Here is a 27009-nt window from a genome sequence, read left to right on the forward strand (position 1 = left end):
AAATCTCAAAAAAAATAAAAAAAAAGATTTTTTTTGAGTGGTTTTTTTGGAATAACTTTTAAACGGCTTCATTGATCAACTTCAAAAACTAATCCGCCCTTAAGCTTGAAAAACCACGTCGATCGCCACCAAGCTGGTCGAAATCGGTTGATTCGTTCGAGAGATATCGTGAACGAAAAAAAACCGATAAAAAGTGTTTTTTCGGGATTACTCCGAAATTTTCGGTTCGATCAATTAAAACATGAAAATTACTTATAAGGATAATAAAACTGCGTCGAATGCTGCCAACCGCGTGAAAATTGGTTGATCCATTCAAAAGTTATTACGGTTTGAAAATTCCAAAAATAGTGTTCTATGAAACTTCTATCAGACTTTTGAGCTGGGAGAGCTCAAATGCATAGAAATATTACTTCTTTGGACTCAGCGTGCTCAAAATATCACATAAATTATATTCTGAGCTCAAAAATCTCAAAACCGTCATAAGTACAATTTTAAGTGCCCAGGAATGGAATTAGCGGGAAGTTGCAGGGATGGCCTTTAGGGAGAACCGTTTTTTTAATTTTTTTTATTCTTAATTCAAGAAAATGATTTCTTTGGTTCAAGATTTATTTTATTGAATCAAGTTAATTCTTTTTATCACTGATAGAAGAATTTAGAAAAAATTAATAAACTTTAATTTTTTAATATTAAATAATTTATTAAAAGTTAATAAATCATTTATTAATTAAAATTTATCAATAATAAATATTTATAAATTGTTTAATAACAATTTTTTTAGTTCTTTTAATAAATATTTCGATTAGATCAGAATTATTTTTCAAAAAAAAATTACTAGTTTAAAAATCTCAAGTTATATTTAATAAAAAAATTTTTTTAAATAAATAATTATAATTATAATTAAATAAATTCTTTTATCAATGTATTAATAAATAAGATAATTAAAAATAAAAAGTAAATTAAATCAAGCAGTTAAAAATATCTACAAAATTCTCAATAAATATTTTTTATTCCAAAAAAAAATATTTATTAATTAAAAAAATTTTAGTACCTTAAAAAAATTCTTCTATCAGTTTGCACCTGAAATAAACTGATAATCATAAATTAAACCAAGACCTGACCATAAACAATGGATTAAATTAAATTTATTGTAACTGAGAAATTATTATTTTCATTGTAAAATCTTAAAGTAGAAATAAATAATTTATTTGATAACTCCCTCTTTTTATAAAAATCCACTATTTATTCTACTCAAGTCAAACCCCAGCACTCATACTTGTAACAGCGTTCCATCCAGTGCTTCAACTTCAGTATCTCCAAAAATCTCTTCAATCTTCTTCTTCAACTGTCCTCTGCCCACTGCATACCTCCCTTTCGGATTCTCTAACATCAGGGTCACATTTTTCTCTCCCTTCTTCAAATTAACAAATTTGCAAGCAGGCATTCCCATCTTCCCTTCATCCTGTCCAACAGGACCAGTTTTTTTACTGACTAAAACAGTTTTTCCATCCAAGTCCAGCAAATTTCCCTCGATCAATTTTTTTCCTTCATAAATTCCAAAAGTCTTGCCATAAATTCCAAAAACCACCGTGATTTCTTCCCTCAGTCTCTCTAAATCAATAATCTTCCCAGTTTTAGGATTCTCCAGCAAAACAGTCCCAATATCTCCAGGACTAGCATCCTGGGACTCAACATCACCTAATTTAACATTAACAAACTTCAAAAACGGCTTGTCTCTTTTTTTAGAATTTCTTTTCACCAACACTAGCTTCATATCCCAGCCCTTGATTTTCTGCATTTCTTCTATAATAACTTCCGAGTCTCCTTTGAGCTCCGCTAGTTCAAACTGGGGAGTCTTGGTAGTTCCTTCAATAAATTCTTTGTACCCTAGGATAACTTTATTCAAGACACTTGCTGAGTCTTTGATTTCATAATAAACATCAACAGCATCAGTGGGAACCAATTGAGCCTTCTTCCTCAACTTCTGGACCCTGTTGATGACTTCTCTAGCAATTCCTTCATTTTGCATAGACTCATCAGGAGTAATGTCCAGAAGAATCAAGATATTGCCTTCAGAGTGAGCTTCATACCTCTGAGACAGTTCATCGGCCCTGGGACCAGAGAAGCTGAACATTAATCTTAAGTCTTGCTCGTCTAAGACGTAGCCATTGACTACGATCTCTTTTTTTACCAAGAATTCTTGCAACTGGGCATCAGTGAGCTCCTTGATTGCCTGGGTGACCGCTTTGAATTCTCCTCTGAGCCTGAAAAATTGTATTATTTTTATAAATGAAACTTTATAGTTACTGTTGTGAAGTTAGAATAGTTAGAAACCCTTATCTATGGGTAAGGATGTTTTTTGCTGTCCCAGGCATTTTTTTATTAGAAAAATTGTTATTTTGTTACTAAAAAAAATTTATTATGAAAGTAAAAAAACATTTCCATTTGGAGCATTGAAAACCAAAATGAAATAAATTTTGGTATTTTTGCTATAAATTCGTAAACCACCGAAATAAGAGTCCCCTGGGCTGTCCCACTCCCAAAATTAAAACTTTAAGATTAGATTTTAAGTTATTCGTCCATTATATATAATTTGGTTCATAATGTTTATAAGCTTAATTAGTTAACTAACAATCTTCGTCAATAAAAAGTACCGAAAATTAATTTGTTTCATTAAATTCATTAAACCAAAGTTTGTCCCAGGCATTTTAAGAACAGTCTCTTGCCAGAAGTTCAAAGCCAAAAAAAAATCCGGCTTGTTATTTTACCTTTTGTAAGGTTTATAAGGATCTAACTAGCTTTGAGTTAATAATCATAGGGCTGTTAGCGCTTTATCGCCATTTTATTTTGTGTCAAAGCTCCGTTTGTGCTGGAAATATGTGTCTGGGTCACTTGAAAACTCAGTCCCCTGGCAACTATTTTTATTTATAATTTATTTATAAAATTGAATCAATAAGTCTTAATATTATTCTAATTAATGTAAATATTCATTGAGAATTTCAAAAGTTGAATGCATTGAAATAGTTTGCTAGATTTTTCTCAATTTGATAAAAAAAAAATATCAGTCCCCTGGCAGTCAGTCCCCTGTCATGTTATATGGCAAAAGACACACAAATATCGAAAAAACAAAAATTAATTTGGCTGTTTATTTATTGTCATTAAGCTGATAGTTTTGTAGCCCTTGTTAATTTTTTTTCTAATAAAATCAAAAAATAATTTGGACGAAAATTTGTACAGATTTAAGACGTCCTCACAGAGAATCACCCATATATGAGGTAAAAGCCCCTATTATTGATAGAGCCCCCACTATTGACACCCTATTTAATTTTATTATTTCATTATTGAAATATGTTAATAGTCACAATTGTTGATATTTCATGACAATTTTACATAATTTTAAAATTAAAAAATTGTAAAATTTAATTCTAAGGTATGAATTATTTACTGCAAAAAAATTTCATTTTTTCAAGGCCAAAACTACTTATGCGTTTGTAATTTCTTAACAATATTGTTAAGAAAGACCTTATTTTCAAATCCAGATTTCTCAATGTTTTTTTTAATGTAATTGCATTGTTTAAAATTATTTTAGATTATTTATAGTCTAAATAACCATATAATCATTTATTTATACTTTATCGAGTTAAAATTAATTTTAAAATAGCGGATGTCAATGATGGGGACACAAAAGTTAACTTGCGTCAACTAACGACATAGGCCGTAATGTAAGATAACCCAACCCCCTCAACATACATATCAACGTATTAATGTTTACATACTGTCATGTGATTTTATAAGAATCAAAGTATTTAAGACTAGAAAAAATTGCTAAACAAAACCTGGTAAAAAATATAGAAAAGCTCGGTCTTAAACGTATTTTAAAATAATAAAAATTATTGATAGTTTTACATTAGTTAGTGAAAATGATTATTGTTAATATAAATTTAACTGTAATAAAAGACTTGTCAATAATAGGGTCAATGGTATGTCAATAATCGGCTCTTTGAATTTTTTGCGCTGTAAATAATACATACATTCGATCTGTTGGTTTTAAGTTGATATAACAATTATTAAACTTATTGCTATTAAAGTTAATTAATCAAATTGTATAAGTAAAAACTATGATTAACGTGTCCTATAAAAAAAAAGTTGACAATATTGATTTGAAACACGATAAAAAAATTCAAATATTCATGATCACTCTTATAGTGTCAATAATGGAGGCTTTGACCTTATATAAGCAAAATAGGGTTGTTTTGACTAAAGTCAAAACTACTGAAGCTATCGGGATGGGACTGCTACCATTCGAAGCAAAATTTTTCGTAGATGGTTATAGGCTACTTATTTTTTGGATTTTATCAACCCTTTCTCATTTTTTTTACGATTTCCTTTTACATACATTTTTTCCCGCTAATAAACTCAAAAGACTCATTTTTCATTCATTTGTTTTTAATACGATTTTCTTTTGTTTTTATTATACAACCTTAATATTTGATTGATTTAACGTCATTTAAAAAAAAGTTTAAGAAAGAAGCTAATTATGTCTGATGAACTAAGTGTTGAAAATTTATATTAATATGCTGATCGTGTGTTTGGTTATGATAATTGGTTCCATGAAATAAAATAGTTAGATTTCTATGAAATCTACTAAAAATGTTGTTGTTTATAAACTAGGACTTTTTGAAACATGAAATTTAGGCCATGTCTATTGAGTTTCAATAACATTTACTAAAAATTTCCTTACAACAAACGTCTCTTTAGCAGCGAGAAAAAAGTCGTTGTAAGGTTTCCAAAACTTAACATTATATGTAGTAATTCAGTCAACGGACTAACAATTTTACATACATGTTATTTTTGCTGATTACATAACTTGTAAATTGTTCTTATTGCGGGATCGCGGGAACGTAACAGATTAAAATGAATGCATTTTCCAAACACTAGATATGTGAAAAATAAATTTGGCTACTTATTTAAATAGAATTCGTAAAAAACATGTTAAATTTATTTTCTATAAAAAATTGATGTCGCTGAGAAAATTTTAAATAATAGAAAAATTGTTGGCACTTGAAGCTAGACAGATTTAAACTTCACTTAAGAGAATTGCAATGACGTTAACTAAAACTTTCAATGCTCATTTGAAATCTGTACAAATTAAAACAATACTCCAATTAAATTTCAAGTCTAGATCTAAAAATGCAATTCTATAAAGCGCTCAGCGAAGCTGGCCACGCACGATTTTTTTAGAGAAGAATATATATTTACCTAACACCGAGAGTTTTGTGATCAGGCTCGGCTCTGAGGACCACTCCGTACTTTTGCTTGTCAGTGGTGACAGTCATCTCCTTGACATTCAGCTCCTCCAGGACGTATTTCTCCAGCTTGACTATCTCCTTAAGGATTTTTTCATCCTGATGGATGATCACCACCTCGGGCAGCGGATATTTAACGGGAATTGTCTTGCGGTCGCGGACAATCCGACCCAGGTCGATGACTGTCTGCATGTGGAAGACAGCACGCTCTGTTTCTTCGCTGATTAATTCTTCCTTTGCCTGGGGGATCATCTGGTAATGCACACTCTCGTTGTTCTTGGTCTTGGGAAGCAGAGGCAACAGCCGCTGGTACATGAACTCGCTCAGGAACGGAGTGAACGGTGCGTTTATACGGACCATCGTGTAGATCACGCTGAACAAGGTTCGTAAAGCTAGCTCGCAGTCTTTGGATCCTCCCTCGCCTTTCAGGCGTCTTCGGTTCATTCGCACGTACCAGTTCGTCAGGTTGTCGATGTATTTTACCAGTTTGGGCACTACGTTGTACAGCCGGTAGAACTTCATTTCTTCTTTTAGTAATTTTAAGAGTGTTTGCGTGAATGATAAGATCCACTGGTCCATTATGTTGTCTGATGATGGGCTGCTGTCGTCGAAGATGAACTCACGGTTTTCGGAGGATTCAAAACCTTCTATGTTTTGCATCAGGAATCTGGGAAAGAAATTATTTTGTTTTTGAAATATAAAAAGCTTGATTGGTTGGAATTAAGATTGTTTGAGTGAAAATTATGGATTAAAGATGAGAGATAGTGTTGGAATTTCAGTTTCGTCAAAGTCAAGTTACAGTACAGCATAATTAAAGTTAAATAAAGTTAAATAGAAGAAGTTAAATAAAGTTAAGAATTAAATAAAGCAGGATTAAATAAAGTTCCAGTGGTACAGTCAAGTTAAATCAAGTTCAGTTAGTCAAAGTCAAGTTATAATACAGTATAAATAAATAAATAAAGCTCAAGTAAAGTTAAAGTAAAGCTAAAGTGAAGCTAAGGTAAAGTTAAAGTAGAACTGTTGAGTAAAAATTGAAGTTGAAGTCAAGTTCCAATACAGCATAATCAAATAAAGTTGCAGTCAAGTTCTAACAGATAGAAGGAAATTGATAAGAACCTTTTTTATGAAGAATTTTATTTCCTACAAAAAAAGTCTCTAATATTTTTTTTTTTTTTTTTTTGTATTTTTAGTATTCAACCCAGAATTTTAATTTTAAACTTTTTAAACACCTAGTTTAATAATTTCTAATAATTTAACATGATTAAAGCCAAGTTTGAATTTGAAATTCTGGGTTAAAGAAAAGAGATAGAGGGAAATTAATAAGGACCTTTTTTTGTTAAGAATTAAATTTCCTACAAAAAAATGTCTCTTATAATTTTTTTGTATCTTTAGTATTTAACCCAGAATTTTATTTAAAAATTTTTTAAATGTTGGATATGCAATACAACTTATAAATTGTGTTACTATACTTAGTATTCGAAGTAAACTACATTAGACTGTATTTGATATTATACATGTTCTGTAATTTTTGCAACAAGTCAGTCTTCTAAAATACACTGAGTTAAACGCATCGCAGTCTATTCACTTATTTATTACATTGTGTCTTCTATAATTATAACATTAAACACCTGGTTTAATAATTTCTAATAATTCAACATTAAACCCTTATTTGAATTTGAAATTCTGGGTTAAAGAAAAAAGTTAGAGGGAAATTAATGAGGACTTTTTTGGGAGAGAATTAAATTTCCTACAAAAAAGATTTCTTACTATTATTTTGTAACTTCAATATTTAAACTAGAATTTTAAAAATCCTTTCTTTTACTTTCTTAAAAAAAAAAAAAAAATTCAACCTGTTCCAATAATCTTATTATTTTAATACTAGCAACCTGCAGTCACTGTGCGACTGCCGACGTTTACGAATTATGAATAAGAAAACTTTGGCTTAATGATTTTTTTATGTTTAGAATCACATCAATAGTTTTAGTACTTTCAAATAAATTTTAAAAATAATAGTACTATCACAGGATCAATTAGAAATAATAGTTTAATGGACAAATGTGACCGGACAAATTTATAGAACCAAAAAACTATTCAAAACTCCTTCAAAAACGTGATATAAAAAATTGACTACTAAAAAATACACATCGCAAAATATCGCTCATTTTCTTAATAATATACTAGCAACCTTGCAGTCACTATGTGACTGCCGTGACTTGTGAACTATAAATAAATAAAATTTTGCTTTATTAAATAATGACTTTTGTTAAATTGCAATGTACTTTCTTAACTATTGACGTTTTTAAAGATATAAGCTCATTTCGATGTTACATTCATTAAGAGCTTTCATTTGAGTACCCACAAGAATTTTTGATAAATTTTTCATATATATATAATAAATATAAATATATGAAAAATTGATGTGAGTACTCAAATGAAAGGTCTCGATGAGTGTAATGTCGAGGTGAGCTTATATCTTTAAAAATGTCATTAGTTGACAAAATAGCAATGTCAGTTCTTAATTATTGACATTTTTCAGGATATAAACTCATTTCGATGTTACACTCATCGAGACCTTTCATTCAAGTACACACATGGCATTTTTTATATATTTTACATATATGGTATTTGTGAAATATATATAATATATAAAATATATGAAAAATTGATGTGGGTACTCAAATGAAAGGTCTCGATGAATGTAACATCGGAGTGAGCTTATATCTTTAAAAATGTCAATAATTCACAAGATACAAAATCATTTTTTAATTATTAATATTTTTAAACATATAAGCTCATCTTAATGTTACACTCATCGAGACTTTTCATTTGAATACCCACATGACATTTTTTATATATTTTATATAATTGATATTTGTGAAATATATAGAATTCATAAAATATATGAAAATTTGATGTGGATACTCAAATGAAAGGTCTCGATGAGTGCAACATTGGGATGAGCTTATATCTTTAAAAATGTCAATAGTTCACAAGATACAATGTCATTTCTTAATTATGTATCTAGAAATAGAGCATTTCGACGGTACTTTGGTAAAACCTCGTATCTTCTATGTATTTTAAATGAGAGATACGAGGTTTTACCAAAGTACCGTCGATTTTCGAATGCTGCCTAACTAGTTATCACAATAAATTTTCCATCGGTGAGAATGATATGAAACCTTAAAAAGACCTTTGCAATAATACTCAATTCCACTAAAAAAACCTATTTTATCATAAGAATATCCTCGAAACAAACTTTTTCTTCTCTTAATAATATAGATTAAAAAAATTTCTGTACCTGAAAGCATTGTACCAGGGCAAAAACACATCCTTGATAACATCCCTGACTCCTTCCTCCTTGAACCTCAAATTGTCTGCTCTAACAACCGGAGAATTAATCAAGTACAATCTCAAGGCATCAGCACCAAAGCGATTGATGATCTCCATGGGATCAGGATAGTTCTTCTTGCTCTTGGACATTTTCTGACCATCAGCCGCAAGGACGAGGCCGTTGCAGACGAGATTTTTAAAGGGTGGTTTGTCAAAAAGCGCAATAGAGATTACCAAGAGAGTATAGAACCACCCGCGAGTCTGGTCAATGCCTTCGGCGATAAAATCCGCGGGGAAGCTTTCTTCAAAGTCCTTGACTCTATCGAAGGGATAATGCATCTGTGCGTAAGGCATGGAGCCAGACTCGAACCAGCAGTCGAATATCTCAGGAATGCGCCTGAGAACTCCAAACTCCGGGCCTCTTCTGGAAGGAATGGTCAAGTGGTCGATGCTCTCGCGGTGGATGTCCGTCACCTTGGTGCCAGTCAGCTCCTCTAATTCAGCGATGCTTCCCACGCAGACGATCTCCTTCTTGTCCTCGGAGATCCACAGAGGGATCGGGTTCCCCCAGTACCGGTTCCTGCTGATAGCCCAGTCGCGGGCGTCGCGCAGCCAGTTTCCGAATCTTTTATCCTTCACGTAGTCTGGCACCCAGTAGGTCTCTGATGTCGCGGCTAGAAGCCGGTCCTTGATGTTCTCCACTCTGATGAACCAGGAAGGAACTGCCTTGTAGATCAACGGGGTGTCTGATCTCCAGCAGAACGGGTAGCTGTGATTGCACCCGGCGTACTTTATACACTTTCCGTTGGCTAGAAGAGTCTTCACGATTTCTTTGTCTGCTGTTTTTACGTACAGACCTTTGAAGTCTCGCACCGGGTCGGTGAACTTTCCGCAACTGTCTACTGGACAGATTGGCTCTTGGTCTTTTGTTATTATTCCCGCTTGCAAGTTACATCTGGAAGAATTTTAATGGTTTGTAAGGAAAAAATTGATAAAAAAAAAATTAAAATGTTTTTGGGGCTCGCTCGAGATTTTTTTAAGTTTGCAATGGCAAAAATTGAATTTTTAATATTTTTTATCCATGATGTATATCGCGTGACTAATGCAAAAAGGGCGCATAGCTACAGGTTAGTAGGGATCCATGCTAAAAGGGCGCATAAAAAAATTTTTTTTTTGTCATTCTTCTTGAAATCACTCGAAACAAAAAGATCTGTAAAAAAAATAAATTCGAATATCCTAAAGCTAAAAGGGCGTAACTCAAGACATGCGCCCTTTTAGCTTTTAGAAAAGTAGTGCCTAAAGCTGAAAGGGCACATAAAAAAAATTTAAGTTTTTAAAAAAAATTTTGATAAATAGCTTCACAAGATATAAAATAAAAAAGTTTAATAAAAAAAATAAAAATTTCCTAATAGCCGGTCCTTACACGGAAAGAACAAGATGACACTGGGTATCATCCCAGATTATACTCAGTGATATCTGTGGTGAAAAAAAAAATGTCAGATAGTAGCTAGAAAAATCCAGATTATACTGCGTGATATCTGGATTATACTCATTTTAATCTGGATTATACTAACTACTATCTGAAATTTTTTTTTACTCAGTATAATCCGGGATGATATCCAGTGTCATCTTGTTCTTTTCGCGTACAATTGCAGCTTTATATTTCTCTTCTAGACAAAGAAGAATTTTGAAAAAAACGCTCTGCTACGTAATAGATTTTTTAATTATCTATTTCGTCTAGCAGGGTGTTTTTTTCAAAATTCTCATTTTTTTAAAAGAAAAACATGAAACTTCAATAGCTTTATACTCATGAATGCACCGAGGATAGTACCGTTTCTTGAAGTGAGTGCGATGCGAGAAAAAGAGGGGATCGGCTGTTTTTAAGTACTTAAACAATATTGAAAAAATAATAATTTTTAACTATTTTTATACAAGCAATGGATAATTAAATTAATAGAAAACTAATGGGATTGAAATAATTTTCAAATAAAAAATAAATTAATACAATCACGCATATTTTGCAATTTTTTAAAAATATTTTTAATTGTAATTTTAAAAGAGTGTATGTTGAGATAGAATACGCCTCTTTCGTGTGAATCTACCGTTTTTTTTTATTTTTAGGCTAAAAATGAGCATTTTAATGAATTATTTAGAAAAAAAATTTATAAGCCCTTTTAGATTTAGGTAATAAAATTTTCAAATTCCTAAAGCTAAAAGGGCGCATAATTAGAGACATACGCCCTTTTAGCTTTAGGAAATCAATGCTTGATTTTTCGACGAAGAATATGTCAACTAGTCGATTGGTGATAAAAAAAAAAATTATGCGCCCTTTTAGCTTTGCAAAGCTAAAAGGGCGCATACTTTGCCATGCGCCCTTTTTGCATTAGTCACGCGATATGTCCTTGTCTTATTAATGCTTTAATTTTTAGTGGGAAATTCCTGACTTCTTCAGGGTTCAAAATTCAAAATTACTCCAAAATTGTCATAAATTTAAATCTTAAAATGACCCAACTGGTAGAACAATACATCCAGAATACAATTTTATACTGATAAATAAAAAATTACTTTGTAAAAACCTTATTGTAAACATACACACATTACTGACGAAACGTTGGCGATGAAATAAAAAATTGTCTACAAGAAATTGTAGTCCTCATTTCCCACTAAGAACTAAAATATTTTTTATTCAGTTTTTGTAAAATAAAAATTATGTGAATTCTGATAATTAAAAGTCAAGAATTATTTATAGAAGTCAGTAAAAATTTTTGAAATTTTCTTCAAACGCTGGATAAATATTTTTAAATTAACAATACAGTAGTAATTATTTTTTTTTCAAACTTTTATTTAGGTATTTATTTTTTTTTTTTATGTCAATTTTATAGAAACAAACATTTATGGCCAGTTTTTCAATCCAGGATAAAATTTCATCCATTGAAATATATCTATATATTTCATAAATATACTGGCAATAATAATAATAATACTTTTATCCTGGATTGGAAAACAGGACCTTAAAGTTCATTGATATTTTTAAAAAGTTAAGAGAAAAACATTGAAAGTTTTAAAAATCTTGAGCAAGCTCTAAAACAATTATTATAGAGCTGATTTTTTTTTTTAGGGATTTAATAATATTATAAACTAAGATATTTTCATTGTTAACTCGGAAAAAAATTATTTCTTTTTACACTACTGTAAAGAATTTTTTAAAATTGTTATTTGATAATTGATTCATTAAAAATTCCTAAAAATTATCAGATGTCTGTTAATTTTTGCATTATTAATTATCTATCAATTATTTTATTATAACATTTTTTAAGTTCGATATTTTCTTGAATTTTTATGTTAAAAAAATACTAAATCTTTAAAATGATTGTTTTTCTTCTATTTTCAATTATTTCAATCCAACAATCATTTTTTATTAGACAACAGACATCTGATTTTTTTTAGTTTTTTTTTTCTTCAAAAAATTATTACAAGAAAGTAAAAATTTCACATGCACAGAATTTGAAAAACTATTAGTGCAATTGTTCCAAAATAATTTTTTTTATTTAATTGATAAAGTTTCCTAATCAATATCATAAAATAAACCCCGATTTTTAATAATAGTAAAGTTAGCCGACATTTTGAATTTTTTGATTTTGCTTCATTTACTAAAATAAGAACTAAAAAACATTTTTTTTTTAATTGTACTTATAGCTTTTTCAAATTTTTCATAAATGAATTTTTCTTATATTTTTTGTGATAACTTTTTTGAATTAAACAAAAGTTACAAAAATTTTCAGATGTCAGCTTATTTTAGTATCATCAATTTTTATCATTGAGACATCAGAAAAATTTTTGGTATTTAAAAAATAAATTAGATGTGAAATTTTTTTTCTTTTTAATTAATTCAAAATTTTCAAGTGTCTTTATTTATAGTTTCTTGAATTAAAAAAATTTTCAAGTAAACTTGAAACATCACAAACTAAAGTATTTTGATAAAACTCCTAAAAAAAAAAATTTTTTTTTCATCAATTTCAATAAATTATCTACAAGAATCTGCAATCGCTTGTTGAAATAAAAATTGTTAATTATGCAGAAGTAGGGCTTCACTTATTTTAGATAAAATTGAAATAAAATAAAAAATCGGATAAAAATTTTCAAATTATGATATTCTGAATTTTTTTTCTAATTTATTTTATTTTTATCGCTCTTTAAGAAAAAAAGTATTTCAATAACCGGAAAAAATAGCATCGTCACCATTTCATTGAAAAACACCTAAAATCGTAAATTTTGAACTTTCAAATGAAAAAAAAATCACCAAAATATTCAATTTTCATACTTCTTATCATTTTTATCATAAATCCGTAGTAAAGAACAATTAAAAAAAAAATATTGAAAAAGATCAATTTTTCGATTTTTTACCCTAAAAAAAAAGTGAATTTATAGTCTTAATTTATAGTTTCTTAAATTAAAAACTTTTTAAATGAAACATAATAAACTAAAATATTTTAATAAAACTCCTAAAAGAGAAAAAAAAATTTTTTCCATCAATTTCAATAAACTACCAGAATCTGCAATTTTTTATGAAAAAAAAAATTTTTTTTCTCTTCTTTAAAATTTTATTAACTAAAAACCTTTCTAAAAAATGAAACCTCACCTGTAATCATCCTCCCCAAAGTACGGAGCCTGATGAACAATCCCAGTACCAGTTTCAGCAGTGACATAAGTGTCATTAAGCACCTGAAAAGCTCCTTTAGCCCTGAGATGTTCAAAGTAATTAAAAGGCGGCTCGTAGCGCTTCCCCTTGAGCTCAGAGCCCATCCTCTTGCCAACAACCTCATACAAATCATTCGACTTATAAACCTGAGACAACGCAGACTCCAGCATGATGTAAGTCTTCTTAGAAATATTGTCCTTGACCAGGACGTATTCAAAGTTAGGATTACAGCAAAGAGCGAGGTTGCTGGGCAAGGTCCAGGGGGTGGTCGTCCAGGCGACCAGCGAGACTCCTTCTTCGTCCTTCAGCGGGAAAGCTACAAACACAGCGGGGTCAATAACTTCCTTGTAATTCAACCCGGACTCAAAGTTTGACAGCGGGGTGTTGCAGCCCGTGGAGAAGGGCATCACCTTGACTCCCTGGTAGACAAGTCCCTTGTTGTACATCTCCTTGAAGATCCACCAGATGGACTCCATGTACCAGGGATAGAGTGTCTTGTAGTCGTTCTTGAAGTCGATCCACCGACCCATCCTTCCCACGACTCGCTCCCACTCTCCAGAGTACTTCATTACGATACTCCTGCACTCTTTGTTGTAATTATCAATCCCCATCTTCGCGACGTCTTCCGGTCCCTTGATCCCCAGCGCCTTCTCTACCTCGAATTCTACCGGCAGGCCGTGGGTATCCCACCCGAACCGACGTTCAACGTAGAACCCGCTCTGGTGGGCGTAGCGAGTCACCACGTCCTTGATGGTTCCTGCTAAGATGTGTCCATAGTGAGGCAGACCTGTCGCGAATGGCGGTCCGTCGTAGAATGAGTAACGTGGACGACCCTTTGATAGTCGCAAGCTGTTCTGGAACACGTCATTTTCTGTCCAGAATTTTATCAACTTCTCCTCTTCCTTGGGGAAGTTTATTGTCTCTGGTAACTTCTCTCGCATTATTCTGAAAAGTGCCGGCTCAATTTAGGTTATGTTTTAAATATTAGTTTTTTTTTTTTGACATTTAATAGTAGCAGTCACTTAAACATTTTTTTTTATTTTATTTAGCAAACATATTTGTTGATAAAATTATTTTTAAAAAATTGCATTTTATTTTTTAAATTTCTACATGCCAATTTTTTTTGCTATAATTGTTAAAATTATCAAATTTCTGCTAAATTAATTTTATTAGTTTTTATTTCTTTTTTTATTATTGAAATTTTTGGTGATTTTTATGGTACTTACAGATTTGGATGGATTATTTATTATTCTGCGATGTTTATGCAAGTATGACTTAAGTTAGGAAACATGTGTTGCTGTTTCGTCAGCAATTCCACTTCCAACGTGCTTGTGTGGCTTGTGTGACAGAAAAACTATATTTATATGTCTATCTCTATTTTTTGGTTATGGCGCGAGTTAATAGATTAAATTTTTATCCATGAATCTGAAAATAAATATTGACAATTAGATTTTATGATAAAAAAAAATTAAAATTAAGTTAGCCGACATCTAAAAAATTTTAAGATTTTTTATATTAAAGAATTATTAGAAAAAAAGTAAAAAACAAATTTTTTCATTTGTTAAAAACTTAAAAAACTATAAGTGCAATTTTTTAAAAATATTTTTTAGTTATAATTTAATAAATTAAGCAAAATAAAAAAATCAAAAATATCGGCTAACTTTATTATTATTAAAAAAGAAATTAATAATTATTAATGATATTAAAATTAGCAGACATTTTACAATTTTTGATTTTTAAATCAATAAAAATTATAAATAAAAAAATATTTTTCAAAAAATATACCTAGAATTTTTCAAATTTTTTACGAGTCAAATTTTAACTTTTAATTTTTTTTTAATAATTTTTGTCAATAAAAAAGCTCTAACAATTTTGTGATGTCAGCTAATTTAATTTCCATAAATTATTTTTCTTTTTTGTTCTATAATTAATTTGTGAATTTATTTATTTAAATATTTGTACCTGTCAAAAATATGATACTGTATGATGTATCAATTTATGATAATTTTTTTATAAATTATTTGTCACTTAGAAACTATTTTTTAATAATTATGTTTGATTATTTTTTATGGATTTATTTTAACTTTTTATCACATTATAATTATTAGTTACTTGAGTATTTTATAATTTCATTTAACAAATAAATTTGTTTATAATTATTTTAGAAAAATATGACATTAAAGTTAGCTGTCACTTGACCATTTTTAAAATTTTTCTTAACAAACAAATTTGGAATTCCAAATAATGATTTTTTAAAAATTGCATTTTAAAATTTTTAAAATTTCTACTTGTCAATTTTTTTTTCTAATTTTTTGCTATAATTCATTTTTTACAAAAATTCTTAAAATTATCGAGTATATGCTAAATTAATTTTCATTAAAAATATTGCATTTTTTATATAGTTTTTTAAATTTCTATAATACTGAAGTTAGCCATCAGCTGTCAATTTTAAAAATTTGTATAACAAATCAATTACAACAGAAAAATGCTTCTAAACATTTTCACTTATAATTTTTATTAATTTTCACTCATGAAATTTTTTAATAAAATTTTTTTTTTTAATAATTTAATTTCCATATAATTCTAAGAATATTTTTCATGTCTGTTAATTTCAGTGTCATAAATTTCTACAAGTTAATTTTTTTTCATTATTTTTACCATAATTTATTTGTTAAAAAAACTTTTTTTTCATAATTTTCATCAATTTTTTTTAATCGTTAAAAGATAAAATTTTCTTTAGGTCAAAATTTTAGCTGTCATTTTTAGTATTGTTTATAATTTGATAACTAAGTTATTATTCTTTGTTTTTAAAAACTTAAAAAAAAATTTCTTACTAATAATAATAATTAAAAACACTATTAATTAATTTATAATTTTGTATTAACAAAAAAAAAATATTTTTATTTTTAGATTAGAAATTTTATTAAATTTTTGTTAAAATAATTTTTTTTTAATTTTTTTTTGTAGGTTGAAAAGAAAATTATAAATAAAAATTGACACTACCAGCACTAGATAAAAAATATTTAAATATTAATTCCTGCGCCCTCTTGTGTCAAAAAAAAGAAACCACAATAATGTACCGTTGACATGGCAAGATTTTTTGGATTACAAATAATAATTGTAAGTTAAAAACACAATTAAAGTTTAATTACCTGTCAACAATCATTTATTGACTGATTGACCATAACAATCAATAAACGAATTAAAAGTTTTAGTAACTAACCAAAATTATCAATTATCACTGTAGTTATAACTCAATTCCGTATGTTGACATGTAGGTTAAAAAATTTGACAAGTACTCAGTAAACGTCAGTTTGTTTATTTAATAACAACAAAATATTTTCCAGGAAAGTTGAAGAGGCTTAGAGTGAAAATAAAAATAAAAAATGGGAACAACTCAGAGTCGGTATGATGATTTATCAAAAAATGTGTGTTTGGATCAATTTTGTGGGACTGAATCAATAGCACCGAATGACACATTCTGGAACAGATTTTTGTCATTCAATATTCGGCCCCCGGTGACCAGGAATGACCAGATAGAACTCGGGGCAAGGTTGGACTCGACTTGCCAGCGGCTGCTTGCTAATAATTTAACCACTGGCAATTTTGGATCCTTGATAACTGTCGCGTTGATGAGGACTAATGAACTGTTGAATTCTATACAGACTCAAAAGTAAGTTGGTTTTTTAAAAAATTGGACAATATTCATGCTACTGAATTTAAAAAATAATACTAAAGTTAGCCGACGTTTTTAATTTTTTTTTTTATTTACACGGAAAAAAGTAAACTGTAATAAATAACAGTCGATTTATAATAAGTAATGATCAACTGCTAAAAATTACCATTTCAAATAGTAAAATCGTGATTTTACTATTCATTTTATAACATTTCCCATTAATCGTTACAATTTACTCTTTACATGGAAGAAAATACTATTTCAAACAGTAATATTCGCTATGTAAATGTCTAAAATGTTAAAGTATAATAATTAAGAACTCAGACTTTGATATTTATCATTTCATACTTAAAAAATGATCTTATGATGTGTAAAAAGTATAAAATAAAGTTATTAAATTTCTAATACAAACAACGTCAATATTTACAAAGTAAAATGGTAAATTTTAAACGCAACGCTAAAAATCAAACTAATTATTGACTTGCTTGGACTGGTAAAATGTATATTTTAAAAGTATAATTTTTACTGTTTCAAATGTTAAATTCTCCCAGAGTGAGACCCCCTTGTCTTCATCTGAGTTCCCCTTCTCATTATATGGACTATATATTGAAATGGCAATTTTTTACTGTTTGAAACTGTAATTTTTTAAGATGAAAGAGTCGTTATTTACTATAGTGACAGCTACTAATCACTTATTTTGGATATTAAATTATAAATTGTGGCTTTTATACTTTCTACATTAAGTTCTGTATTATTTATATTTTTGCCACCCCGATGTGCGTTTTACTGTTTGAAACTATAAAAATTAACCGGAATCCGAGTAAATATTACAGTTTACTTTTTTCCGTGTATTAAATAAGAACTAAAAAATATTTTTAAAAAATTGCACTTATAGTTTTTAAAGTTTTCTACGAATGAAATTTTTTATTTTCTTTTTTTTGTAAAAATTAAAAAAAAAAAAATTCTAAAAATTTATAGATAGCGGCTAACTTAGTTTTCATATTTAACAGACATCTAAAAAATTGTTGGATTTTTATAACATTTAAATTATAATGAAAAAAATTTCACATGTAGAAATTTTAAAAAATTATAAATGCGAATTGTAAATAGTATATTACACACCTAGGGAAGTAAAGTAAGAAATGTCTCAGATCACATGTAATTGTTGGCCGAGGCGAAGCCGAGGTCAACAAACATGTGATCTGAGGCTTTCTTATTTACTTCCCGAGGAGTGTATACTATTTTTTTGTCCGACGAAGGCGGAAAGCGGCAACTTAGTTTAGCGCAGCGGGACGAAAGTTGCCACTTTCCGCCCGGAGGGCAAAAATAATATTTTTTTTTCAATAATTGATGAGTTATAAAAATTTCAAAAATTGCTTGATGTCTGCTAATTTCAGTATCATCAATATTCTTATTTTTTTTTATTATTTAATGTAAAAGACCCAGTTATTGACATTGGCCTAGTTGTTTGACACTTGCAATTTTATTCTAATTAAAAAAATTAAATGTTCTCAAAAAACCAATTTTATTAAAATTTACAATCCAAAAATTATATTTATTAATTCATTAGAGTGGGTTTGTTTTTTTTATTTTTTTAGAATAAAATTTTAAGTGTCAATAATTAGGCCAGTGTCAGTAACTGGGTCTTTTACCTTAATATTCATAAGAATTTCTTTAATTAATTTTTATAATTGTTTTTTTTTTTTAATGAAGCAGTATTATGTCAGCATGGCAAACGTACAACGCGTTGTTTGCCGTGAGGTGTATTTTAAAGTATTTAGTGGAGACTGTTGGAGAAGACGAGATGATTAAACATACAGAAGCTGTGCCTGATAATATAGATGAAAATCAAGTTTACTCGGGAAGACTTGAATCATTTGTTGAAGCTCTTTTAGAAATAATTATAGATGTGCCTTTATGGTAAGTATTTTTTTTTATTGTTGTTAATTTTAATTAGATTAATAATTGCATTTTAGTTACTGTTGAAGTTTTTTTTTTTTTTTTTAATTAATTACTCGAAATTTATTCCGGTAATTGTTTAATTGCACTTAGTTATTTTTTTTTATTCTATTTCAATTTTAAGAGTTTGATCAAAAGTATTTCTAAAGTTAAAAATCGAAATTCTGCCCTGATAAAAAAAAAAGATTTAAAAAGATTCGAAACGGTTCAAAGCGATTAAAAAAGATTCAACTTGACAAATATATAGATATACATTTCGCACAAGTTAAATCGTTTTAAATCTTTTTTTTTTAATAAGGGTGGGTTAAATATCAAAAATACAAAAAAATTATAAGAAACCTTTTTTTGTAGAAAATTAAATTCTCTCCAAAAAAGTATCTATTAATTTTTTCGTATCTATTCTTATTTGTTCAAAAAAAATTTTATTTGAATTCTCTGATAAAACTATTTTATTCTATCACGCATTTACAAAATTAAAATTCAAAATTTTGATTTGACTATTGAAAATTATAAAAAATCATGAGACCTTTTTTGTAGGAAATTTAATTCTCTACAAAAAAAAGTCCTACCCTTCACTTAGAATATCGTCCAACGTAAAATTCCATGAAAGTTCTAAAAAATTTTATTTACAACTCAACAAAAAATTACAATAATTGTTTTTTTTTTTTTTTCTAGTGAATTCACATACGTTGTACATCTAGAAGCAATTAACTGTCTACTAGTACTCCTCTCAGTCCAACTATTTTCCCAAACATCAGCCGACTACAGTCCAATTTACAGAATACTAATGAGTAATGAACACACAGTACACGCACCAATTGTCGTTTGTACTTTACTCAACAATTTCGCGCAACAAGAACATGCACCGCCTGGTTTACTAGCGCGTGAGGCCGGTGGTAGTATTGTGTTCAGCATCGCAGGTACTTGAACTTTCTATTTTTATTAAATGTTTTTTTATAAAAAATAAATAAAATTTTGCGTTATTAAAAAATAAATTTTTTAAAATTGCACTGTACTTTCTTAACTATTGACATTTTTAAAAACATAAGCTCATCCCGATGTTACACTCATCAAGAGCTTTCATTTGAGTACCCACATGCATTTTGATATATTTTTCATATATACATATTAGGGTGGCGCAAAAAAACCGACTATTTTTTTTTTGAGTCGAGTGAAAAAATGTTAGTTTTTGATGTTTTAAAAGCCCTCACCAAAGGACAGCTTGAAAAAAAATTTTTAAGAGGTCACTCCAAATTTTTTAAAATTTCAAAAATCGTCAAAAATCGAATTTTTTTTTTTTTTAATTTTTTTTCTCGTTACGGTATAATTTTATAGACCAAAAAAAATAAGTTTCTGAAAGTTTCAGTCCAAAATTTAAATTTTGAAAGGTCGCTCATAATTTTTTTTTTTTTCTTTAATTAGTCATATCGCCGACTTTAAGTGTTGGGAGTGGTACGTCGGGGTCGTTTTGGTTTGAAAAAATCTTAACCTACGCGGCAAGGTCAAATCTCAACCAAGCTGGTTTCTAAGACCAGCTTGGGATTCGAACCCACGCCTGGGAGTTAATTGAATAAAATTATTAAATTAAAAAAAAAATTATATTTTCTATGTTGTACTTGATTTTTAGTTCATCTCGTGATGTATTTTTATCGATTATTGTACTAAATAAAAAAAAAATATTCATGGAATTTTAATTTGAATAGTAAAAGGTCGCTCGACAAAATCTAAACTAATGCACTAATAAATTGAAAAAAATTATGAGCGACCTTTCAAAATTAAAATTTTGAACTGAAATTTTCAGAAACTTATTTTTTTTTAGTCTATAAAATTGTACCGTAACGAGAAAAAAAATAGAAAATAAAAAAAATTCGATTTTTGACGATTTTTGATATTTAAAAAAATTTGAAGCGACATCTTAAAAAAATTTTTTTAAGCTGTCCTTTGGAGAGAGCTCTTAAAACATCAAAAACTAACATTGTTTCACTCGAGACTCAAAAAAAAAAAATAGTCGGTTTTTTTGCGCCATCCTAATATACATATATATAATATATATAAATATATGAAAAATTAATGTGGGTACTCAAATGAAAGGTCTTGATGAGTGTAACATCGGGATGAGCTTATATCTTTAAAAATTTAATTAGTTGACAAGATACAAGGTCATTTCTTAATTATTGACATTTTTGAAGATATAAGCTCATCCTGATGTTACATTCATCAAGAGCTTTCATTTGAGTACCCGTATGCATTTTCATATATTTTTCATATGAACATATATATATATATATATATATAAATAAATATATGAAAAATTGATGTGGGTACTTAAATGAAAGGTCTCGATGAGTGTAATGTCGAGGTGAGCTTATATCTTTAAAAAAGTCAATAGTTCACAAGATACAAGGTCATTTCTTAATTATTGACGTTTTTAAAGATATAAGCTCATCCTGCTGTTACACTCATCGAGGCCTTTCATTTGAATACCCACATGGCATTTTTTATATATTTTATATGTTTGATATTTGTGAAATATATATAATATATAAAATATATGAAAATTTGATGTGGGTACTCAAATGAAAGGTCTCGATGAGTGTAATGTCGAGGTGAGCTTATATCTTTAAAAATGTCAATAGTTAAGAAAGTACAGGGCATTTCTTAGACACATATCTCTCCTGGACACAAAATTTTTCTTATCTTCTTAATAATATAGATTAATCATTAATTTTAAATAATAAATTATAAAACTTTAAGCTGGACTGTGGAACGTGATAACCCGCGGAATGGGCAACAGCTTCAAGAACATCCAGGTGTCGAGCAACGGTCTCGTGGAAGATGAAGAAAAAAAAAGAGACATCGAGACACCGCTGGCTAGTCAATCATTACTATTACTTTTAGTATTAACCAACCATTGTACCACGACGTACAACCCTTACCGCGACGCATTATTCTCATTTACAAACATCCAAGATGAGAACTCCCACTCGACGCCTTCTACAAAAGCTGTCACGCCTTTTCGCTTCAATTTAGACAAATTGTACAGTACTATTTGTAAAGTTACTAATACTGATGAAGTTACGCTGTTGTTGTACATGTTGTTGCATCGGAATCCTGCTGTTAAGGAACATATTATCAAAAAGCCAGATATACAGTTACTTGTAAGTATTTTATAAAATATTTTCTTCAAAAATTTTAATAAGTTAATTTTTTTAATTTTAATAGAATTTAAATTCCGCAATTTACTATTTGGATAAAAAATGTTGGAAACTTTGTGCTTAATATAAATTTTTTTAAAGTTAGTTTGTGGTTTCGCCGCTAGGTGGCCTACGGCTCTCGCTTCCAGAAAAATCTCTCCAGAGTATATATAACAACACTACAAATAACTATCTTTTTTTTTCTCAAGTGTATTATGTTACTTTTCTATGTTTTAAGAGCTTTTGACAACAATTAGCGTGATAAAAACTTTTTTTGACATTCAAAGTATCAAAATCGTTGATAATACATTAAAAAAATATATTTTTTATAAATTCCACCTCTGAATTTTTATATAAAATTCTACAATACATTATTTAGATAAAAAATATTTAGAGTTTTATGCCGAATAAGATTTTTTTTACGTTAGTTCTGGGTTTTGCCGCTAGGTGGCCTACGGCTCTCGCTTCCAGAAAAATCTTACCAAAATATATATTAGAGCGCCGCAAAAACTAACTATTTTTTTTTCTTTGAGTGTACTATGAAAATATGTTACTTTTGTACGTTTTGAGAGCTTTCGACAACAATTAGCTCGATAAAAAAAATTTTTTTAACATTTAAAGTATTAAAATGGTTGATAATATATTAAAGAAAAATATTTCTTATAAATTCCACTTCTGAATTTTTATATAATATTCTATAATATACTATTTAGATGAGTAATGTTGGGAATTTTATGTCTACTAAGATTTTTTAAAGATATTTCTTGGTTTCGCCGTTAGGTGGCCTACGGCTCTCGCTTCCAGAAAAATCTTACCAGAGTATATATTAGGGCGAGAAATGCTGAATATTTTTTTTTCTTTGATTTGACTATGAAGAAATGTTTGTTTATAATATTTTAAGAGCCCTAGATGAAAATCAGCTCGATAAAAATTATTTTAGGGCTTGCGAAAGATTTTTAAAACTCAAAAATTTTTTTTTAATTTTTTAATATTAATATCAACGAACTTTAAATGTTTGTTTCTATAAAATTGACACACTAAAAAATATAAATAAACCACCAAATAAATTAAAGTAAAAAAAAATTATTACTACTGTATTTGTAATTTAAAAATTTTTATGTGACATCTGAAGAAAGTTTTTAAAACGGATGATAAAAAATATTAAAAATTATATTTTTGATATTTTGAACTTTAAAAAATTCCGAGCTTTAAAAAATTTTTGTCTAGAAAAAAAATAGTAAATTTTTATTGACACTACGCTAAAATTCATTTTTATTTTATAAAAAAATTTTTCTGTTCCAGGTAACACCAATTTTACAGATATTATATCACGCTCCAGATAATACTTCACACCACATTTACATGTCATTAATTATTCTTTTGATACTAAGTGAAGACGAGACTTTTAATAAAAGAATTCATGATATAGTAAGCCACATATTTCTTCTTTAATTTTTTTTTTTTATTTAATAAATAAATAAATAAAAAAAAAATTGAATTTTATTACAGATGCTTAAAGGAGTTCATTGGTACACTGAAAGATGCATAAGTGAAATTTCATTAGGTGGATTGTTAATTCTTGTTGTAATCCGGACGATACAGTATAATATGTTAAAAATGCGTGTAAGTATTTTAGTAATTTACAAAAAAATTTTTTTTTAATAATTTTAAGTCCTAAAAAAAATAATGACAAAATTACAAAATAATAACAAAATCAAAAATGCGTCTAAGTATTTTAGTAATTTACAAAAAAAAATTTTTTTAATAATTTTGAGTACAAAAAAAAATAATGACAAAATTACAAAATAATAACAAAATTACAAAATAAAAACAAAATAAAAAATGCGTGTAAGTAGTTCAGTAATTTACAAAAAAATTTTTTTTAATAATTTTAAGTACAAAAAAAAATAAAATTACAAAATAATGACAAAATTATAAAAAAATCAAAAAAGCGTGTAAGTATTTCAAAAATTTATAAAAAAATTTTTTTTTCATAATTGTGAGTACAAAAAAAATAATGACAAAATAACAAAATTAAAAAATAATAATAAAATAAAAAATGCGTGTAAATATTTTAGTAATTTACAAAAAAATTTTTTTAATAATTTTAAGTACAAAAAAAAATAATAAAAAAATTACCATATAAATTTACTAAAGTGCCTTTTGCTGTAAGTTATATATAACTTAAGCAGCAATCCAACCTCAATTTATATTCAAATAATTTGATCACCTCTAATTTTTTTTCAGGACAAATATCTGCATACAAATTGTCTGGCAGCATTAGCGAACATGTCTGCGCAATTTCACGCCCTGCACCCGTACGTGAGTCAGCGACTGCTGAGTTTATTCGAGACACTGGCGAAGAAGCACGGCCGCCTGGAAGTGAAGATCCGGACCCAGCCAACAAGCCCGTACCAGCCTACTGAAAAGACTGCACGATCTACCTCGGTGAGCTCGCTGACCAACGGCGAGGTCATCAACACCGAAGACTTGATCCAAGACTTGACGATACTCGAGGAAGTCCTCAGGATGGTGCTCGAGATAATAAACAGCTGTCTGACTCACCGTCTGGCACAGAATCCTAATTTAATTTACACCTTGCTCTATAAAAAGGACATTTTTCAACCCTTCCGGACACATTCCGCCTTTCAGGACATTATTCAGAATATTTACTCGGTGATTAATTTCTTCTCGTATAAACTCGAGCAGACTGACCAGTCTCAGATTGGAGTGAGCCAAGTGCTCACGACCATTCAAGACGGAACTTTGCACTGGCCCAAAGACCGGCTCAGGAAATTTCCTGAGCTGAAGTTTAGGTATGTTGAAGAAGAACAGCCTGAAGAATTTTTTATACCTTATGTATGGAGTGTCGTTTGTCAGTGTGCGTTGTTACACTGGAATGCTGAGAACATTAAACTGTTTACTCCTAATAGTTCAGAACAAACTACTATTGTTGTTTGCTGATAATTGTTATTTATTTATTTATTTATTCAGTTTTAAGATTTTTTTTTTTTTTTTTTTTTTTTTTTGAGGCAATTTAAGAAAATCCGGTCGCTGGTTAGAGAATTTTTTGTTACAAAAATTATAAAGCTTTTTAAATACTTACATTTTTACTGATATAAGCTCATTATGATGTTATACTCATCGAGACCTTTTATTTGAGTCCCCACATCGCATTTTTCATATATTTTATATATATGGTATTTGTGAAATATATAAATATATAAAATATATGAAAAAACCATGTGGGTACTCAAATGAAAGGTCTTGATTAGTGTAACATCATGATGACTTTATATCTTCGAAAATGTTGATATTTAAAAAGATACAAGGCGAAATCACAAGATATAAGCTCATAATGATGATACACTAATCGAGACCTTTCATTTGAATACCCACATAACTTTTTCGTATATTTATATATGACACATATATTCCAAATACTTATACATATCAAATATATCAAAAATGCATGTGGGTACTCAAATGAAAGGTCTTGATTAGTGTAACATCATGATGAGTTGATATCTTTGAAAATGTTGATATTTAAGGAGATACAAGGAGAAATAATAAGATATAAGCTCATAATGATGTTACACTAATTGAGACCTTTAATTTAAGTACTCACATGAATTTTTGATATATTTTATATATAAATGTATTTGGAATATATGCCATATATAAATATACGAAAAAGTCATGTGGGTACTCAAATAAAAGGTTTCGATTAGTGCAAGATCACTATGATCTTATATCTTGTGATTTTGCCTTCTATCTTCTTAGATGTTAACCTTTTTTACAATATAAGCTCATCATGATCTTACACTAATCGAGACCATTTATTTGAGTACCCATATGACTTTTTCGTATATTTATGTATGACACATATATCCTAAATACAAATATACATAATAACATAAAAAATTCGTTTGGGTACTTGAACGAAAGGTCTTGATTAGTGTAACATCATGATGAGTTTATATTTTCGAAAATGTTGATATTTAAGAAGATACAAGGCGAAATAACAAGATATGAGCTCATAATGATGTTACACTAATTGAGACCTTTCATTTGAGTACCCACATCAATTTTTCATATATTTTATATATTATTATTATGCTTTACTTGTACACCTCTCAGTTTTTACAAGGCTGATTCCTCTTTTTCTCCTAGCTCTACGCTTTTTCTATTTCTCATATTGGACCTCAGCAAGTCCCACCCGACATTTCATTTCTACTTTTAATTTTTGCGGCTGTGGACCAACTTGTGCTTTCTGTACCGTATTCACCCTGAACCTCGCCTTCTCAGGCTTCTGGAACAGAATCATGGAGAAACTACAGAGAAAACCCATGATAGTGCAGTCGGAGCTAGGCTCAGTCTACAGTGATTGATAAGAAACTCTTCTTTTATCGACCACTGGAGCATTAGGACCCTCTCCTAGTGTGCAGAGATCCCTCGCGCTAAGAGCGATTTATAGTTGATTTTCAAACGTGTTTTTCTCATGTATGTGATAAAATTTCGAAAAAAAACGCTTCGCTCTTCGATAGATAATTTAATTATCTATCGAAGAGCGAAGCGCTTTTTTGGAAAATTTTCATTTATTTATGCATAAAACGCGTTTTAAGATTCCATTTGTTGTACAAGTATGACAGAAATACTTTCGTTTGTCCAATAGAGGGCGAGAGAGAGGAAAAATGTAAACCCTTCTTAAATGTGTGATCGCCCAAGTCAGACGTGGCCGCCCGGCTATCTCTGCCACTTTCAAAGGCTGGCAACGTAACGTAACGCACATATTTTTAATTATAATCACTGAAAAATATTGGCGCGTGCTGGGATCGAACCCGGGTC

At 29.0% G+C, this 27009-nt stretch overlaps 2 protein-coding genes across 5 annotated transcripts; one reads left to right on the forward strand and one right to left on the reverse strand.

Moving 5' to 3' along the window:
• Nucleotides 1-1181: 1181 nt before the first annotated feature.
• LOC123270028 (isoleucine--tRNA ligase, cytoplasmic-like) lies at nt 1182-14746 on the reverse strand. 2 transcript variants are annotated; one of them, XM_044735962.1, is made up of 5 exons: nt 14559-14746; nt 13273-14277; nt 8602-9588; nt 5257-5970; nt 1182-2261 (listed from the first exon to the last, which is right to left on the reverse strand). In XM_044735962.1, the coding sequence occupies exons 2-5, from the start codon at nt 14271-14273 to the stop codon at nt 1268-1270; spliced, it is 3696 nt and encodes a 1231-aa protein (XP_044591897.1). In that variant the 5' UTR covers nt 14274-14277; nt 14559-14746; the 3' UTR covers nt 1182-1267. The 2 variants fall into 2 exon arrangements, with proteins under 2 accessions (XP_044591897.1, XP_044591899.1); XM_044735964.1 differs by having other exon boundaries at nt 13273-14287.
• A 1621-nt stretch (nt 14747-16367) lies between these two features.
• On the forward strand, nt 16368-25221 carry LOC123270573 (dymeclin). 3 transcript variants are annotated; one of them, XM_044736694.1, is made up of 8 exons: nt 16368-16452; nt 16680-17005; nt 18722-18928; nt 19643-19887; nt 21722-22125; nt 23464-23589; nt 23671-23784; nt 24409-25221. In XM_044736694.1, exons 2-8 carry the CDS (start codon nt 16719-16721, stop codon nt 25123-25125), a joined length of 2100 nt encoding a protein of 699 aa, XP_044592629.1. In that variant the 5' UTR covers nt 16368-16452; nt 16680-16718; the 3' UTR covers nt 25126-25221. The 3 variants fall into 3 exon arrangements, with proteins under 3 accessions (XP_044592629.1, XP_044592627.1, XP_044592630.1); XM_044736692.1 differs by lacking the exon at nt 16368-16452 and adding an exon at nt 16459-16606; XM_044736695.1 differs by lacking the exon at nt 16368-16452 and adding an exon at nt 16459-16606 and having other exon boundaries at nt 18725-18928.
• Nucleotides 25222-27009: the final 1788 nt, after the last annotated feature.

Source organism: Cotesia glomerata, linkage group LG8 (genome assembly GCF_020080835.1).
Source record: "Cotesia glomerata isolate CgM1 linkage group LG8, MPM_Cglom_v2.3, whole genome shotgun sequence".
Taxonomy (NCBI): domain Eukaryota; kingdom Metazoa; phylum Arthropoda; class Insecta; order Hymenoptera; family Braconidae; genus Cotesia; species Cotesia glomerata.

Excerpts from the sequence above, each read along its gene's own strand:
- LOC123270028 (XM_044735962.1), bottom strand. The coding sequence starts at position 14,273 with ATGCGAGAGAAGTTACCAGAGACAATAAACTTCCCCAAGGAAGAGGAG. Across the intron at positions 9,589-13,272 it reads TTTGGGGAGGATGATTACAG|ATGTAACTTGCAAGCGGGAA; the intron begins GTGAGGTTTCAT and ends AAATTCTTCCAG. Across the intron at positions 5,971-8,601 it reads CCCTGGTACAATGCTTTCAG|ATTCCTGATGCAAAACATAG; the intron begins GTACAGAAATTT and ends TTTCTTTCCCAG.
- LOC123270573 (XM_044736694.1), top strand. The coding sequence starts at position 16,719 with ATGGGAACAACTCAGAGTCGGTATGATGATTTATCAAAAAATGTGTGT. Across the intron at positions 18,929-19,642 it reads ATTATAGATGTGCCTTTATG|TGAATTCACATACGTTGTAC; the intron begins GTAAGTATTTTT and ends TTTTTTTTCTAG. Across the intron at positions 22,126-23,463 it reads AGCCAGATATACAGTTACTT|GTAACACCAATTTTACAGAT; the intron begins GTAAGTATTTTA and ends TTTCTGTTCCAG.